This window comes from Zootoca vivipara, chromosome 7, assembly GCF_965207765.1.
Source record: "Zootoca vivipara chromosome 7, rZooViv2.hap1.1, whole genome shotgun sequence".
Lineage (NCBI taxonomy): Eukaryota > Metazoa > Chordata > Lepidosauria > Squamata > Lacertidae > Zootoca > Zootoca vivipara.
The window spans coordinates 94,414,539-94,434,015 of NC_142590.1; the positions used below are offsets into that span (position 1 = coordinate 94,414,539).

Here is a 19,477-nt window from a genome sequence, read left to right on the forward strand (position 1 = left end):
GAAAAATACGGGATCAGCAGCAGCAGCAGCAGCGGCACTGGAAGTTGCACCAGAAGTTGTCCGGTGGCCATCTTGGGGGTGAATGCATGGCGGCGCCCATCTTAGGGTGGCCCCCCCTTGCTTGGCAGGGGGTTGGACTTGATGGCCCTTGTGGTCTCTTCCAACTCTGATTCTATTATTCTAAGATGGCCGTCGGGCATGTGTAGAAGCTATTTCCAGTGCCGGCGGCGGCCATTTTCTGGTGCCCATAGATGGGCAAACCGGCACCAGAAAAATGGCTGCCGGCAGGAGCGGATTTAAGGGAGATTTACGGGAGAGGAGCTCAAATGGGAGACCGCTGGGAAATGGTAAGGAAAAACGGGGGTTTCCCGGGGAATACGGGGTACTTGGCAGCTATTATATATATATATATATATATATATATATATATATATATATATATATATATATATATATATATGTAATTTGTCCCTAAGATCAGCCTCTGGACCTTAATTGGACATGTCATACTATTTATGGGTTTTTTTAAAAAAAATCCAGGGGGAATTTTTTTTTAGAAGACATCTGATGACTTTTAGAAGACATCTGAAGGGAGCCCTGTTTAGGGAAGCTTTTAATGTTTAACAGACCATTGTCTGTTAATATTTTGTTAGAGGCCACCCAGAATGGTTGGGGAAACCAGATGGGCAGGGCATAAATAAACTATTATTATTATAATCTGGGAAATTATGGGTTGATTACCTTAATATCTGTTTTAGGAAAACCGGTAAAGAGCATTCTTAAAGACAGAATGAACAAGCATATAGAAGAACAAGCTTGGTGGAGCAGAACCAGCATGGTTTCTCCAAAGGCAAGTCCTTCCAGTTGAACCAGTTTCCCCAGAGACCACCAGGCCATCCCATTTACACAATGCTATACATTGACAGCAGACCAGTAACCTCTCCTTTGTCTCCCCAGTAACTTGATGGCTGAGACCAAGGTTCATATCATTTTTATTCGGTGAGCCTATTCAATACAAGGTTTCATGCCACTGCAGAGTCTTCTGCTCCCAAGGAAGCCAGAGAGAAGTCAGCTGTGATGCCTGTTCCAGGTGAGGAGTCTCACGGATGGGCTCATCCACGCTGGAGTCCAAGTTACCCTAGGACAGAGGAGAAAGCTTCAGAAAAGCCTGGCAGCAGGATCAGACCAGTGAGCCATCTAGCCTAGCCTAGCATGCTGTTCTCAAAGCAGTCAAATGTCCCCACGAACCTAGAAATCTGGATAGGCTGCCTCTAGAAGCCCCATAAGAACCAAAGCGGAGCCCTGCAGCTCGCAGATCAGGCCAGTGGCCCACCTGGTCCAGCCTCCTCTCCTCACAGTGACCAAGCCAGGTGCCCATTATGGGAGGGGAGCCCAGGAGCAGGAGCTGAGCACAAGAGCAGCTCTCTCTCTGCTTGTGGTCTCCAGTAACTGGTATCTAGAGACAGGCTGTCTCCAGCAGTGGAAACAGAGCATAGCCCTTGATAGTGTGAGATGCAAAGGGTTAAGTGCAGTCAAGTCACAACAATCCCTAGATAGTCCACTTGGAGGACTGAGGAGAACATATGACTAAGCCTAGTTTCCTCTTCCTTTACATGCTAATTAGATGGGAAAGGCGATAGATAAATTCTGAAGGAAACAGCCATTTCCTCCCTCTTGGACCAGACCTCTTGGACTACACACATCTTACAGGTAGGTAGCCGTGTTGGTCTGGGTCGAAGTAAAATAAAAAAATTCCTTCAGTAGCACCTTAAAGACCAACTAAGTTTTTATTTTGGTATGAGCTTTCGTGTGCATGCACACTTCTTCAGATAAAGTGTGCATGCACACGAAAGCTCATACCAAAATAAAAACTTAGTTGGTCTTTAAGGTGCTACTGAAGGAATTTTTTTATTTTACACACATCTTAGTGAGTCTCTCTCTCTCAAGGCCTCCAGCCTAGAGAGAGAGATGAGATGGAGTCTCACTTCTTATAAGTGAACTTCACAATGTATATATTACCTTTTAACTAAGCAAGTCTACCTCTTGAGTGTGCTGTACCTCGAGATGCTTGTAAGTAAACATCTTTTATACTTTTAAGAGCATTGTGTTGTGTCTTTTCTTTTAAGAGGGATAAAGGGGAAAATACCAGGAAAATACACTTTGTTTTAGTGGCTTGAGTCAAGCCTGCGCAAACGCTTTTCTGCTGTGTATTTTGAAAAAGGAGAATGTTTTTACTCTGCTAAAGTTTGGTGCTTGCTAGCGCAAGCGGGGATAGGATATATTGAACAATATCTCCTCATCCACATTCCTGAACATTCCCACAGATAGCTTGAATTTGTCTAAACCTCTTCCAAAGCTATCTAATTTGGTGGCCTCACTACTTCTGGGAATGAATGCCATAGTTTAACTATGCAGGTCACTCACCCCAGGTGCCTGTTGGTTACTAACTAGCCATGCAAACTAACAACACAAAATAATTGCGCTGTATTGTGGGGGCGGATTATGCCCAAGCGATTGTGGACACAGACACGAGCTTTATTAGCGCTCTAATTAGCCAGGCTTCCCAGGCCACCTGGTGCTCAACGTTACCATTAGCTAATCTCCCCAGCTTTCATTTTTTAAAAATTAATTAAAACAACAGTTTGGTAGCCCTTGCGGAACCCAAGAGAGGTAGCAAAGTGTGCAGCTGTTTTACCATCTAACCCAGCGGTTCCCAAACTGGGCTCCACAGAGTGCTTGGTGCCCCGTGAAGCATCTCCCAAGTGCTCCGCAAAGAGATTGGAAATAAAAATAAATAAATGCGTGCCTTTGGCATCAGGAAGGCAACAGTGCTCCATAACAAATTTCTCTCCTGAGAAGTGCTCCAGGACTCAAAACGGTTGGGAACCACTGATCTGATTATTTAGTGAAAAACAATCATTTCCTCCTTCCATCCTCCTTACCCAATGAGAGGAATTGCCTCTCCCTTCTAACACGTCAAGCTCCTGGCCTAAAACCCTTCCCACCACAGCTCTGCTCTGAGTGATGGGCTTGGCACCCACTGGCTTCTCTTACCAAAAACGGGTCTCATGCAGGCGTGGCCACAGCCATTGCTGCAACACTTCTGCCCACGTGGGCAACTGCTATCGCCGCGACAGCGTTCATCGCATGTCCCAGGTCCAGTGGGCCGGGGACACCGTCCAGGACGCACTGGAAGAGAAAAAAAAGTGACTCTCCTACTGGGATGCTCTACAGGGGGTTTGATTTCCAACAGGTAGCAAGCAATGGAATGAAAATGGAAACTCCACACAGCACTTTGAAAGAATGTTGCATCTTGGACTTCCGGTTTCTCACGGACATTGCAAAAGAAACGTGGGATAGCCTCTCGGGGAATCCCGGGCTTTTTGGGGCGCACGGAGGTCACGCGAAGGCTCCGCGGACCTCCAAAGCCTCAGGGGGGGTTACCCTGAGGGACATGGCACCCAGCGGTGCCCTGCGTGCTGTCCTGCTCCCTGGGTTTTTTTCTTTAAGAGCCGGGGACGGGATTGAGCTGCGGGTGCGAAGGGGAGAAGACCACTAGCCCCATTAAGCGCAGTCTCTAGCTTCTGATGCAAAGTGGTAAGCTTCCAAAACAAAAGAAATTAGCATGATAAACGGAGGAGATTTTAAGAATTGGCTGAAGAATTAAGCAAATTTGGATGGCTGAGGGCGCAAAAAGGGAGTCCGTCCCAGCAGCGGCATGGAAAATGGCGCAGTAGCGAAATTGCAGGAATTGAAGATTGGTACCTTTACTTACAAATAACTCTACTTACGAATTTTTCTACTTACAAATGGAGCTCCATCCGCCATCTTGGATGCGGTTTAGATAGGATTTTTTCTACTTATGAATTTTTAGATAGGGTTGCTTCGAATTACGATTTTTTTCTCCCAGTGCATTCCTATGGGATTCGACTTACAATTTTTTTCGACTTACAAATGTGTGTTCGGAACGCATTAAATTTGTAAGTAGAGGTACCACTGTACCTGGAAAGAAGCATACATAACATTGATTCCGAAACCAGGTTCAGATGGACTAGATGTGAAAAATTATAGACCAATTTCATTATTGAATAATGATTACAAGCTTTTTGCAGACATAATGGCAAGAAGATTGAAAGAGACTTTGAATGAGATTATACATCGAGACCAAGCAGGATTTCTCCCTGGTCGACAATTGAAAGATAATGTTAGACATATTATAGACGTAATAGAATATTTGGAGACCAGGATAGATAAGCCTGCAGTATTAATGTTTATAGATGCAGAAAAAGCGTTTGATAATGTCTCATGGCAGTTTATGAAGAAGAACCTGGAATCGATGGGAGTGGGAGGATTCTTCCTAAATGGAATTGAAGCAATATATTCTGAGCAAAAATCAAAATTGATAATAAGGAATGCTTTAACAGACTATTTTGAAATCACGAAAGGTACTAGACAAGGATGCCGGTTATCACCGTTATTATTTATCACGGTCCTGGAGATATTATTGAACAGAATTCAGAGAAGTCCAAACAAGCAAATGAATCAAATTATGTGCAAAAAAGTTTAAATTGAAGGCCTTTGCAGATGATTTAGTTTTAACTTCGGAAAATCCCAATGAAAGTGTGGCAGAAGCTATAGAAGAGATAGGAAAATTTGGACAGCTGGCTGGATGTAAGTTAAATAAACAAAAAATGAAAATGGTGATTAAGAACATGAAGATGGAGGAAAAGGAAGAAATACAACAGAAATATGGTGTCGTAGTGGCGAAAAAAGTACAATATCTGGGAATATGGATGACAGCAAAAGACATTAACTTATTTAATGATAATTATGAACCAGTGTGGAAAGAGATAAAGAAAGATTTAGAAACCTGGAATAGCATGAAGTTGTCGTTCCTTGGAAGAATAGCAACAATTAAGATGAATGTATTACCCAAAATGTTATTCTTATTTCAAACGATACTGATAATAAAGGGGACAGGACAATTCAGAAAATGGCAAAAAGTTTTGCAGAGATTTGTCTGGCAGGGAAAGAAACCAAGAATAAAATACAAAATTTTAGTGGATAGAAAGGAAAGAGGTGGATTCTCCATGCCGGACTTGAGGATATACTATGAGGTGTCCTGTCTCTGTTGGTTAAAAGAATGGATAACATTTGGAAATACAGACTTATTAGACTTGGAAGGATACGACAACAGATTTGGTTGGCATGCATATCTTTGGTATGATAAAAAAAAGAGTTCATAAAGATTTTACAAATCATGTGATAAGGAGGTCTTTATATGAGGTGTGGGAAAGAAACAAATCGCTGTTAGAAACCATGGTGGATTTCACCAGTGGAGGTGTTGACAGTTAAAAATATAAATATGGAAGGGAGGAGGGCCATATACGAGGAGATATTGAGAAAATCAGAAAAGGGATGGAAGTTGAAATCTTATGAAGAAATTAAAGAATGTCTGACTGGATGGTTGCAATATCACCAAGTAAATGATGTGTTTATAAATGATAAAAAAATAGGTTTTGAAGACAAAAGGTCCAAATTTCAAATAGAATTGTTGGAAGGCAGAACCAAATTGTTGTCAAAAATGTATGATTTGTTGCTAGAATGGTATACGAAAGATGAATTGACAAAAGATGTGATGATAAAATGGGCAAAATATTTTGGGTATAATATTGAATATGACGCGTGGTTGAAATTGTGGAATCAAACATTGAAATTTACTGCATGTACTGCCCTGAAAGCGAATGTTTTGAAGATGATGTATAGATGGTATTTAACACCAGTAAAATTGGCTAAGATGTTTAGGATGAGTAGCAAAACAAGCTGGAAATGTAAAGAGAAAGACGGTGAATTCTATCATATGTGGTGGACATGCGACAAAATTAAAAGATTTTGGGAAATGATATATAATGGAATGAAAAAGATTTTAAAATATACTTTCCCCAAAAAACCAGAAGCTTTTTTATTAGGAATTATAGGACAAGAGATAATGAAAGGAGATCAAGTATTATTTATGTACGTGACAACTGCGGCTAGGACTTTGTTAGCCCAAAAATTGTTACAGACGATTGAAGAGTGGCAGACGAAAACGATGGACTATGCGGAATTAGCAAGACTGACTAGCAGGATCCGAAACCAGGGAGAGTCAAGGTTCCAAAAGGACTGGAGTAAATTTGTGGACTATATGGAGAAGAACTGTAGAAGTTTAAAGACACTTGAAGGACTGAAATAAATCCTACGAATCGACTTTAAGTAGATGAAATAAAGGAACTGCGAGATAGCAGTGATTAAGAAAACCGAATGGGGGGAAGGAGGGAAGTCAAAGCTCGGCAGAGCAAAGAAAATCGTAAGGATTGATAAGATGTTAAGAAGAGAAATTTTGTGTTTACTATGTTTATTATGTGCTGTTGTGTTTGTGATTGTATGTGTGGTTTGTTTTTGTTTAAATGTGTTTAATTGTAAAATCTAATAAATTGCTTTTAAAAAAGAAAGAATGCTGCATCTTGATATAGAATTGAAAGGTAAGGTTGTCATCACGCAGCACTTGCTCAGCTGCCAACAGGTAATGCTGTGAACTACAGTATGATAACTTCTGAGAGCTGCTGGGCCATGACAGCAGTGCTGGCAAGCGAGATGGGAAGGGGTGGAGGAGAGAGATGCAGCTGGGAGAACAGCGCAGGCAGGACCTGGAGGAATGCTTCTAAGGATAGGGCAGTGGGGCCTAAGGGAAGGATGGGTGGTCTGGTGAGCTCTAAGGGTTAATGGGGTGTAAGGGGACAGGTAATGGTGAGGTGTCATGGTGCAAGGTGTAAGGTTGGGTGAAATATCAGGGGAGGGCAGTTGGATAAGAGGATGGGGGTTGGGTGGGGGTAGGTTGGTAAGTGAACAGGGGTACAACCCCTAGACCATCATCATGTTGAGGTTTTTTCACTGTGTGAGTACGTGCATCTGGTCACATAGCAATTAAGAGCTGGCAACATGCCCATAAGAGTGATTCAGCAATCTCCAGGGCTGGATAATTTGCCTAGTGATAGAGCCTTAGCAACAGCTTGGTGATTGGTGCAGTAACCCTATTAGACTAAGGGTGAATTTGTGGGGTTTTGTGGAGAGTTGGTGGTGTGTTTCTGCTGTGGTTATTGTGTTGTAGAGAGATAGAGAGAAGTACTGATCTATGTACTGTTTGTTGTTTTGTTCTTGTAAATAAAGCTGTAAATAGTTACACAGTACTAGTTGCAGTGAGTTCCTGTGTTCCTGCAACTTGCCTTCATCTTGCAACCAAGAAGTTCCCGCTGTGCCTGCGCTACTCTGCTGAGTTCAACTGGTATAGTTGGCATTTACACCAGGTTCAGCCTTCCCGGTCTTTAACACATCAATGGGGTGGAAATGAAAATTTGGACTTTGGAAGATTAAAATATAAAGGTATGGAATGCTGTATGCATGATCGAGCTAACAAATGTGGTAGAGAGAGTAGACAACGGATAATCTTTGTGGAGAAATGGCACGTCTCTATAATTTATTGGAGTAATAAGATATGATAAAATTGTAGAGCTGGGGGGACTCCAAAGGTCATCTAATTCTAAAGTGAGCAATGCAGGAACTGCAACTCAAGAAGATTGAGTGGTATGGGGGTGGGGACAGAAATACAAGCCTTGCCTGCATTTTGTTCAGGTGCCTCTGTTCTGTTCCCCAGTGGGCTGGATTTTATCCAGATTCTAACAATGCCCACTGGGACCTGTTTTCTCCTGTAACCGTGGCTCTCATTTAAAACAGGAGTGAGGGGTCTCCAGTTAGGTCGGCCTCCCCAATTTTCCTGCGTGCCCACCTGCCCTGCCCTTGGTGTCATATCTAAATCAAGGTGCAGGGCAGGTGCAGGCAGACGTTTCCCAGCCGGTTGCCGTGGACGTGCTGCGCAACTGACATGAGACCCCAATCTGCCTGATGTCACTATGGCAGATGGATGATTGAGCAGGCAGCTTGTTCCAGCCACACGTCATCGTTGGCCCTTGGGATCATGGCGAGAGAAAGATCTGGCCCACGTGGCCAAAAGGTTCTCTGACCTTTCTTTGAAAAGGAACTTTCTAGTCCATGGAGAACTTGTGATAGGAGGCCAAATGCACAGCTGCTATACCAACCAATCATTTTTTGAGAAACAAGCCTCCCGCCTTCCATCGCCCACGGCCAATGGGAGGAGTCCCTGCTCCCTTCCAACACACCAAGCTCCTGGGTCTAAGTTTCTTCCCACTACTGCTCTCCTGGACAGGGCCGGTGCTAGGGTTTTTTGTGCCTTAGGCGAGATCACCTTCTGGCGCGCCCCCCCCCATAAAAAAAACAAAACAAACTAACATATAAATAAATAGAAATAGAAAATTGAAAATAGAAAAATAAAATAAAAAGCTGAGAGGCGCAAGGAGGTGGTCCCAGGCTCCCGCGCGCCTCCGGAGCTTCGCGCAGGAGCGCGAGACTGGGGCCACCTCGCTGCGCTTCTCAGATGTAGCCTGTAGAGTGGCTTCAGGCCACTCTCCGAAGGCACGCGCGTGCCTCTGGAGAGCGGCCTGAAGCCGCTCAGCACCGCCCACTGCCTGAGAGCGGCGGGCAGGCTGGCCAGCGCCCCCTCCATTCTGGTGCCCTAGGCAACTGCCTAGGTCACCTGAATGGACGCGCCGGCCCTGCTCCTGGAGGTTCCTGTCTGTGCGATGGGCTTGGCACCTGCTGGCTTCTCTCACCTTCAATGACTCTTTTGCATGCAGATCCACAGCCAGTACTACAACACTTTTCCCCAGGGCCGCAAAACTCATCACTCCTACAGGTGATTGCACATGTGCCAGGGCCATGAATCCGAGGACACCGTCCAGGGCGCACTGCAAGAGAGAATGGTGACTCCCACACCACAAAGCTGTGGAAGCTTTCTTTTCCACCAGCAGTGAAGCCTGTGAGCGGAGAGTCCACCCCTGGAATAAAGATCTCAGGCCAGAACAAGCACAAGCCTCTGTGAGAATCCAGGGCAGCCCCACTCAGCCCCCCATCCCAAGACCTAATGGGGGATCACTATCTGCTGGAGGGCTGGTGCTGTGAGCCCTTCCACCTTCTGCTCAACCAGCTCATATGGGAAGATAAAACCATCACAAAGACACCAACACAGTCCTCAGTGGCCAGCCTAAGATATGTGCTGGCACCCCTAAAATGTCACACAGCTCTTACCATCAAAAAGTTCTCCCTAAAGTTGAGTCGGAATCTCCTTTCTTGCCATTTGAATCAATTGCTTCAGGTCCCCACCTCTGGGGCAACAGCAAACAAGCTTGCTCCATCTTCTATGAGACAGCCCTTCAGATATCTGAAGATGGCTATTTTGTCAACTGCCGGGCTTCTCTTCTCCAGGCTAAACATACCCAGGGGCTGGAAACCAAGCCTTGTGAGAAACAGTTGAGGGAGCTGGGTATGCTTAGCCTGGAGAAGAGAAGACTGAGCGGTGACAGGTGGACCATCGTCAAATATCTGGAGGGCTGTCACATGGAAGTTGAAGCAAGCTGGTTTGCTGCTCCTCCAGATACAAATGACAAGAAAGGAGATTCTCACTCAACATTAGGAAGAGCTTTCTGGTGGTAAGAGTTATTCAACAATGGAACAGACTTCCCCAGAAAGTGGTGGACTCTACGAAGGGTGGAGACAGGTTGGAGCAGGTTCAGAAGAAGGCTGTGCAGATGGTCAAGACTGCCAGAGGAGGAGGAAGCCTGGCTGGCCTGGGATTCTGCCCTTACCTCTTTGTCCAGCTGCAGATGGCAGCTCAACACAGATGGTGAGGAGGCCCATGAGGAAGAAGAGGAGGAAGAGCCTGGCTTTCATGATGCTGTTCCTGCTGCAACTGGCAGAAGAGTCTGGATGCTGCGGCTGATCTGGGCGAAGATTTAAACCCTTGGTCAGAGAGAGAGAGAGGTCTGCACAGCCCTTGATTGAGCAAGAGGGAACTTCAGCAACAAGGGTGACAGTTGGCTTTCAACACTGGAATGGCATAACACAAAGAGTTACACTTGTGCAACAGAACTACCTCCCCCATGTGTGCACCCAACACCCTCCCCAAATTTGCCCAGAGATGTGCAGGATGCAATTCTCAGAGGAGGAGCAAGTGAGCATCTCCTCCTGCAAGGATAAAGAGTTTTTCCTAAAACAGATGTTAAGGTAATAAACCTGCAAGGGTAATCGAGTCACCTCTCCTTCAGTGCACAAAAAGGTCGCTTGCTTAGCAGAGACTCGTGTCAGTGTTTTGTTTTTAAATTTTAAAAAGTTTTTTATTTCAATTATTAAAACATTACATGCCATAACACAACACTCCAAGAAAAAAATAACATAAAATGGTCTGAAAATATAAAGAAAATATCGCAACAAAGAACATAACTTAATCCGATAATACATAAACATAATATAACATAACATAACTCAAATATAACTCAAATAACTCAACTAACAACCAAACCTAAAAAGAAATTAGAGACTTAAATTGTAGGGGAAAGGAAAGAAAACAAAAAGAAGAAGGAGAGAGAAGAAGAAGAAGAAGAAGAAGAAGAAGAAGAAGAAGAAGAAGAAGAAGAAGAAGAAGAAGAAGAAGAAGAAGAAGAAGAAGAAGAAGAAGAAGAAAAGAAATATGAAGAATAAATTAAAATTTAAAATACTTCCGATTGATGTCTAACCGCTTGTCCCATTTTTACATATTTAACCTGCATTCTTTTCCCATTAACTTTAATGCCACCTAACATAGGTGTGCCTTCTTCTTTTATCTAGTAAAATTTCCTCTTCTCATTCATTCTTTAATTTAAGCAGATCACCAAATTTGTTCTTATCCCTTCTTTTTTAAAATAATCCTCTAATAGTTTCCATTCGTTTTGGGTTTTTTGTTCGGGGATATTTCTTATCGCCGCTATCATCTTAGCCAAATTCATATATTCAATCATTTTAAGTTGCCAATCTTCTACCGTTGGTACCCCGTCTCCTTTCCATTTTTGGGCGATGAGCGTCCGTGCTGCGGCTCCACCGTACAATAATAAATTCCTTCTATCCTTAGATATCTTATCAGGAACCATATTTAATAGAAACAATTCAGGTGTTTTATCGAATGTCGTTTTTAATATGCTTTTTAATTTTTCGTAGATTTTATTCCAGAATTCTTGTACTATTTTGCACTGCCACCAGCAGTGTATGTATGTCCCTATTTTATCTTTACATTTCCAACACTTGTTGGTTCCTGTTTTATAAATTTTCTTTAATTTTTCAGGGGTTAAGTGCCATCTATAGGCCATTTTCATAATATTTTCCTTAATTGTCGTGCACGCTGTAAATCTTAAACTCTCTACCCACAATTTGTCCCATTGCACGCTATAAATTGTTCTCCCTATTTCCTGCGCCCATTTTATCATATTACTTTTGACTACTTCATCTTTTAAGCTCCATTCCAATAAGAATTTATACAAATTTGCCAATTGTTTCCTCCCTTTTTCAATTAATATCTCCTGTAGTTTTGACTTCTTTTCTTGGAATCCAAGCCAACTCGCACAATTATTTTTTACCTGATCATACGTTTTTAATACATATTGTCCATTTTCCTTTACTACCACATCCTGATACATTATCCATTTTTCTTGCCTCGCCCCGCTGCTCAAAGCCGTCATTTCAAATGGTGATATCCACCATGGTACTTTCGGTTCAAAAATCCTATTATATTCCTCCCAAATCTTAAACAATGAACTTTTAAAAACGTGGTCCGTAAATTCTTCATATCTTTTTTCTTTGTCATTCATGAGATGTGTGCCAACCATACACATTCCTGAATCCTTCTAAATTCAGCAAATCTTTGTCCTCCAATACAATCCATTCCCTAACCCAGCAGAGGTTCGCTGCCGCATAATATATCTTCAAATCGGGTACCCCCCCCCCAACCTCCCCTATCTTTGCTATCCGTCAATAATCTAAATTGAATTCTTGGCTTTTTATTCCCCCAAATAAATTTCCTTAATTCTCTTCTCCAATTATCAAATATTACTTTTTTCTTTATAATGGGTAGCATCTGGAACAAGAACAAAAACTTTGTTTTGAAAAAACAAGTATTGGAGCCTCAGCTTCAGGATCTGTCCTTCCAGTGAGCACTCAGAGCTGATTTCCTTCAGAATGGTGAGGGTTGATCTTCTTGCAGTCCATGGGACTCTCAAGAGTCTCCTCTAGCACCATAATTCAAAAGCATCAATTCTTTGGCAATCAGCCTTCTTTATGGTCCAGCTCTCACTTCCATACATCACTACTGGGAAAACCATAGTTTTAACTATACAGACCTTTTTTCGGCAAGGTGATGTCTTTTTAAGATGCTACCTATGTTTGTCATTGCTTTTCTCCCAAGAAGCAGACATCTTTTAATTTCATGACTGCTGTCACCATCTGCAGTGATCATGGAACCCAAGAAAGTAAAATCTCTCATTGCCTCCATTTCTTCCCCTTCTATTTGCCAGGAGGTGATGGGACCAGTGGCCATGATCTTAGTTTTTTTGATGTTGAGCTTCAGACCATATTTTGCGCTCTCCTCTTTCACCCTCATTAAGAGGTTCTTTAATTCCTTCTCACTTTCTGCCATCAAGGTTGTGTCATCTGCATATCTGAGATTGTTGATATTTCTTCTGGCAATCTTAATTCCGTCTTGAGATTCATCCAGTCCAGCCTTTCGCATGATGAATTCTGCGTATAAGTTAAATAAGCAAGGATAAAATGGTTATGGAACAACTGATTGGTTCAAAATTGGGAAAGGAGTACGACAAGGCTGTATATTGTCTCCCTGCTTATGGGCACACCATAGGTCAGCCTTGGGTGAACACCCAGCAAAGTGGAAGGCGGGGTCAAGTCCCCCTGGCTCAGGGCACAACCCCTCTCAGGGAAGACCAACCAAAGAGTCCATGGATTCCTTTAATGGAATACCCATCGCATAGGGATGGCCAGACTGCTCTGCCACCCCTATCACCTGAACCAGAGCCTATCCGCAACCTTACAAGTTGTGACGATTTGCTACGCGGCAGGCAAAACCCAAATGGCACCAGCCAATCAGCCAAGTGGGGGAAATTCCTGTCATGCCCCTGTCCCAATGACAGATGACACATGACAGCATAGAATCATAGAATCATAGAGTTGGAAGAGACCACAAGGGCCATCCAGTCCAACCCCCTGCTGAGCAGGAAACACCACCAAAGCATTCTTGCCTGTCAAGCCTCTGCTTAAAGACCTCCAAAGAAGGAGACTCCACCACACTCCTTGGTAGCAAATTCCACTGCCGAACAGCTCTTACTGTCAGGAAGTTCTTCCTAATGTTTAGGTGGAATCTTCTTTCTTGAAGTTTGAATCCATTGCTCCGTGTCCGCTTCTCTGGAGCAGCAGAAAACAATCTATCTCCCTCCTCCATATGACATCCTTTTATATATTTGAACATGGCTATCATATCACCCCTTAACCTTCTCTTCTCCAGGCTAAACATACCCAGCTCCCTAAGCCGTTCCTCATAAGGCATCGTTTCCAGGCCTTTGACCATTTTCGTTGCCCTCTTCTGGACACGTTCCAGCTTGACTGTATCCTTCTTGAACTGTGGTGCCCAGAACTGGACACAGTACTCCAGGTGAGGTCTGACCAGAGCAGAATACAGTGGTACTATCACTTCCCTAGATCTAGATGCTATACTCCTATTGATGGAACCCAGAATTGCATTGGCTTTTTTAGCTGCTGCATCACACTGCTGACTCATGTCAACTTTGTGGTCTACCAAGACTCCTAGGTCCTTTTCACATGTACTGCTCTCAAGCAGAAACCCATGCTGACTTTTAGTGATCACAGAGTTTCTTTCTAGGTGCTCACAGACTGTTTGCTTAATGATCTGCTCTAGAATCTTTCCTGGTATTGATGTCAGGCTGACTGGGCGGTAATTGTTTGGGTCCTCTCTTTCCCCCTTTTTGAAAATAGGGACAACATTTGCCCTCCTCCAGTCTGCTGGAACTTCGCCTGTTCTCCAGGAATTCTCAAAGATTATTGCCAGTGGTTCTGAAATCACCTCTGCCAGTTCTTTTAATACTCTTGGATTACTCCATCTGGCCCTGGAGACTTGAATACATCTAAACTAGCCAAGTATTCTTGTACTACCTCCTTACTTATTCTGGGCTGTGTTTCCCCTGCTGAATCATCTGCTCCATATTCTTCAGGTCGGGCGTTGTTTTCTTTCTTGGAGAAGACTGAGGCAAAGAAGGCATTGAGGAGTTCTGCCCTTTCTCTGTCCCCTGTTTGCATTTCACCATCTTCTCCTCTAAGTGACCCCACTGTTTCCTTGTTCTTCCTTTTGCTACGGACATACCCATAAAAGCCCTTTTTGTTGCTTTTAACCTCTCTGGCGAGCCTGAGTTCATTCTGTGCTTTAGCTTTTCTGACTTTGTCTCTACATGTGCTGGCTATATGTTTGAATTCCTCTCTGGTGATTTCCCCCCTTTTCCATTGTTTGTACATATCCCTTTTAAATCTTAACTCAGTTAAAAGTTCTTTAGATAGCCACCCTGGCTTCTTTAGGCACCTTCCATGTTTCCGTCTCATTGGTATTGCCTGAAGTTGTGCTTTTAATATCTCCCTTTTAACAAACTCCCAACCATCATGAACTCCCTTCCCTTTTAGTAAGTCTGTCCATGGGATCTCACCCAGCGTTTCCCTAAGTTTTCTGAAGTCGGCTTTCTTAAAGTCTAGGATTTGAGTCTTACTATGCTTGGTTGCTCCTTTCCGCTGTATAATAAACTCCAGAAGAGCATGATCACTCCCACCTAATGATCCTGCCACTTCTACCCCACTAACCAGGTCATCACTATTGGTTAGGACCAGATCAACACAAGGTCAAGCATAGCAATGTCAAGCGCTAGCCCTAAATATAGGGAGAGGTGGGCGGGTGTTCCAATGCACTCGCCCAAAGAGGAAGCTCAGGGACACATGCATGGGCTTAAATAGAGGTCCCTCGATGGACTTTAGCTGGCATCCCATTGGCCTGATTGCACCCAGCATTGAGGGACCACCAAAAGGGTGTTGTGGCCATCCAAACGTTCCCACCCACAACACAGGGTTTGGTTGCCAGGTCACACCGCAACATGTGCCCTCTTGTTAGGGAGAACCTGATTTATGTGGAAGTTATTTTCCATTTGGTTGTGTACTTTTTGATGTGTTTCATTTATTGTTTATGACTTTTGTTATGTTAAATCTTCTCATGTTGAAAACCAGCTTGAGCATTGTATTAACTATGGAAAGGCAGCATACAAATAAAATGATGAATGACTGTATTCACATAGAAAATAAAGCCTTTTCTGATTAAATATAGGGAAAGTCAAGGAGGAACTCAAGATTATGAGGACATAGAACCATGAGATTAATACATAATCATGGCTAAAAGCAGTTAGGAATTTGCACCATAAGCAGAAGTTGAGCTTAGCACACACAGAATGCTTGAGCAAGATTTTTAAATGCAAAGTTGACACACACAGACTTTTGAGTAAGGGCCCTTTGATAAATGTCTAAATAAGGAGCCTACACAATGTACTGGGTAAGAAGAGCAAATTTGTTCAACTGCTCTCTTTCTCTCTGGTTTTATCTTTTTTTAAAAAAAACAACAACTGCCACGCAGGATCCAGTCAACATGAGGGAGGGACAGCATTGGTTGGGCTGCAGGTGTCCCACCCCTATGGCCAAGATTACAGGCACAATGTATGTGAAGAGGTCTGAATGTTCTCCGTGCCACACCTCACCCTCAGCCAATCAGCACACGGCACACCCCAAGATGTCACCCCTCCCTCAATGCCTTTCCTTATATCTCACAAATACCAATGGCTTCAGTTGGGAAAGCCGGAACGATGCACTAATTCAGTTAGACAATGATGGTTTGACTCTGTCAACAAACCATCCAGATTATTGCCAGTTTAGCTAAAAGACATCCATCAAATATGATAATAAAACAGCAACATCCGCATATGAAACTGCAAGGCAATTTCTACTGGCCTATCGATTTCAATATCCATCCAGGGGGTCTCTCCCTCCTTCTGGGACCTGTTCCCCTTCCCTGAGCGGAAGAGTTAAGAAGAGGGCGAAGCAGAAACAGATGTGTTGATGGAGTCTCAGAGTGCTTGGGAAGGACCCAGTGGGGGAGGAGGCTTAGGCAACTGTGGGAAGGTGAGGACCCTCAGTTCTCAGAACCGCCTCATTGGGGCAAGACCTATTGGGAAGATGTGCTCCCTAGGCCTGGCCGCCTGAGCCGTTTGCTTCTTTGAATAAAGAGTTAACTTCACGGACACTGGGAGTTTCTCCTGACCTGCTCCAGGCACCCAGCCCGACATCTCCTTTCCCACTCCCCACACTCCCACTGTAGAATAGTGGGTAAGAAGGATGAAGACACAGCTCTCAAAACAACCAGCTCTTTATTCTAGCTCTGAGTCCGGACTGAACAGTAGCTTAGCCAACTGGCTTATATAGTACTCAGTAACTTGCAACAGTAACAAACTCCCCCTAGCTACCCAATCCGTGAACAGCACTCTCAATCCTTCATTTGCATGTTGTGGACCTGAGTGAGAACTGCAGCCACAGTGGGCAGGGTAAGAACTGCAGCCACGGTGGCCAGAAGGAGTACTGCAGTTAACTTAATACATAACACCCACCACATGCAGCCAAGATGGCAGGCGCAACGTAGGTGACGTGGTTTGAATGTCCTACGTGCCGCACCTCACCTTCGGCCAGAACACGACACCCACGTGACATTTCCCCCCTCTCTGCACTCGTGCCTTGACTTACATCTCACACGCACCAACGGCTTCAGCTAGAAAAGCTGGAACGATGCACTAATTCAGTTAAACAGTGATGGCCTGAGTCTGGCAACAAAGCACCCAGATTACTGCCAACTTGGCTAAAAGGTATTCATCAGATATACCAATAAAACAGCAACATCCACATCTGAAACTTCAAGGCAATTTCCACTTGGCTATCAAGATCCAAGATCCATCACAACATCTAACTGTCGCATCTGGCGATGGGCACAAGGGAGGCGGGCAGGGGCCCAACAGGGAGCCACACAAACAGTGTCACCCCAGGAGAAGACGGGCGCTGTGTGGGTCCTCCCAGAACTTCTCTTTTCCTAACTTTATTATTATTATTTAAACTTTCACAAATTAAAATGGCAGTGCCTATGAAGTTCCAGGCCACTTCCTGGAACTGCCACTTCAGCCCTGACTTCTTCTTTACTATTATTATTATTATTATTATTATTATTATTATTATTACGATTATGAACAAAAATTATCAGTGTTTCCCTTCCCCTGCCCTCCCATCATTATCATCACTATTTTTTACTACTTATTACACCTTACTGTTATTTTTATTGCTATTGCTTTTGTTATTTTTCTTTTCATTTTTCCGTTGGTTTTTTTTAAGGAAACACACACACACACACCTTAAAGGCCCTACTCTTTTCACCCCTACCCCTCCTCCTACTCTTTTTCCTTCTCTCTCCTCCCCCCCAAAACAAAGAAATAAACATTACATAAAGTTAAAGGGACCCGTGACCATTAGGTCCAGTCACAGACGACTCTGGGGTTGCGGCGCTCATCTCGCTTTATTGGCCGAGGGATCCGGTGTACAGCTTCTGGGTCATGTGGCCAGGATGACAAAGCCGCTTCTGGCGAACCAGAGCAGCGCACGGAAACGGCGTTTACCTTCCCGCTGGAGCGGTACCTATTTATCTACTTGCACTTTGACGTGCTTTTGAACTGCTAGGTTGGCAGGAGCTGGGACCGAACAACGGGAGCTCACCCTGTTGTGGGGATTCAAACTGCCGACCTTCTGATCGGCAAGTCCTAGGACCTAGGCCCTGTGGTTTAACCCACAGCGCCACCCGTGTCCCTTTAAACATTACATACCTATATATGTATATCACCTCATCCACTTTCAATAGTGAATCCCCCCCCCTTTTATTTTATTTTATATTCCTTTTGGTGGTCTTTCACCTCACACTACTTGTATCACCACTGGAATTTTTTTTAAATCATTATTACTACTACTTTTTCCCCTTTAAAAAATCTACTTATTTATTTAGTTACTTTTATTTATCTTTTTTCTTGTTTGTTTTTTAAATACAACATCCAACCGTCACAGATACAGAGCAAGTATTTGCAAATACATCCATGCCAAAAGTAACCGAAGAGAATTTACAACTCCTTAAGGCACTTGTATAAGATACCATCGCCAACCTTTAAAAAGGATGGATTTATGGCTCCATGTTTTAATCTCTGCAGCAACGACACCACAATATACCACAGGGATAAACAATTGCCACTGAAATGCCTTCTGGCTACATGGTCAGAGGTCAGCATAACCATCATTCTAAACCCAAATAAAAACCCATCTATAATGCATTCTTACAAATTTCATAATTGTGTGTGAAGACCTCTAAACCTCCCCCCTTAATAAATTCAGACAAGACTCAAATCTTGGTTTGATTTTTGGCAGAATTTAGGCCAACTATTTGAAATATTTGAAAAAAATAAATTAAATTTGAACTATTAGTCCAATACAATTTTACTTTTGTGACCAGAGTTCTTGCCTTCCTACCATTTTGCATGCAAGCTTCAATCAAGAACTCCAACTTCTTTAGGTATTACAGGTAACTATGGCCAAATGGTTGGATACTTTCTCCTACACCACCCAGGACAGAAAACAGATTTTTGGTTCTTTACCGTCTCTTATCAGTGACCCTACATCAAAACCCGATAATGATTGGAACAGTCTGTTCAATACCATGAGAAGAAAAACAAGATACAACTAACACGCTACCATTGTGGCAGATTACACAAAAGTACAGAGAGTACCTCGGGGTTTACGTATCCCCAAAACACCTACTTTGTTTCAACTAGATGAAGAAGTTAAACATAAGTGGATATCTATTCTAAACCGCTGCTCCTTTGACTTGATGACATTAATTACGGAATATGCCCTTAAGGAAACAAATCACTTGGAACAAGAAGTGAGTAAAAGTACCAACGATTTGCACAATAAATTTAACTCTGAAAGCTTTAATTAACAATTCAGCAAAATGGAAGCTGAATTAAAAATCTGTGAGGGGAAAAATTAATCCAAAAAGATAAGAAAATTTGAACGGGATCGCAAGGACTATGAACAAGATCGTGTATACCCTAAGCCGCCCAGAGTGGCTGGGGAGACCCGGCCAGATGGGCGGGGTATAAATAAATTATTATTATTATTATTATTATTATTATTATTATTATTATTATTTATTATTATTATTATTATGGACGAACACTTCTAAAGAACCGTTGCATCGTCCTAAACCTACATATGAACTATCTTCTACAATTCCATGATTCTGTGCTTCTATAAGGGCTGCTTTCTGATTCCTGTTGCTGGAGGGTGACCAATGGCTACTAGCCACAACATC

The 19,477-nt window shown here is 43.2% G+C and overlaps 1 protein-coding gene across 2 annotated transcripts in view; it reads right to left on the minus strand.

The window, feature by feature from the left end:
• Nucleotides 1–975: 975 nt before the first annotated feature.
• Nucleotides 976–19,477, minus strand: part of LOC118088339 (uncharacterized) — a 37,447-nt gene continuing 18,945 nt past the window's right edge. For both annotated transcript variants that reach the window (XM_088673531.1, XM_088673530.1), the window contains exons 2-5: nt 9,756–9,890; nt 8,724–8,858; nt 3,055–3,189; nt 976–1,138 (exon numbers count right to left, since the gene is read on the minus strand). In XM_088673531.1, coding sequence (XP_088529657.1) covers nt 1,134–1,138; nt 3,055–3,189; nt 8,724–8,858; nt 9,756–9,890 — 410 coding nt within the window. In that variant the 3' untranslated portion in view covers nt 976–1,133. The remainder of the gene's footprint in view (nt 1,139–3,054; nt 3,190–8,723; nt 8,859–9,755; nt 9,891–19,477) is intronic.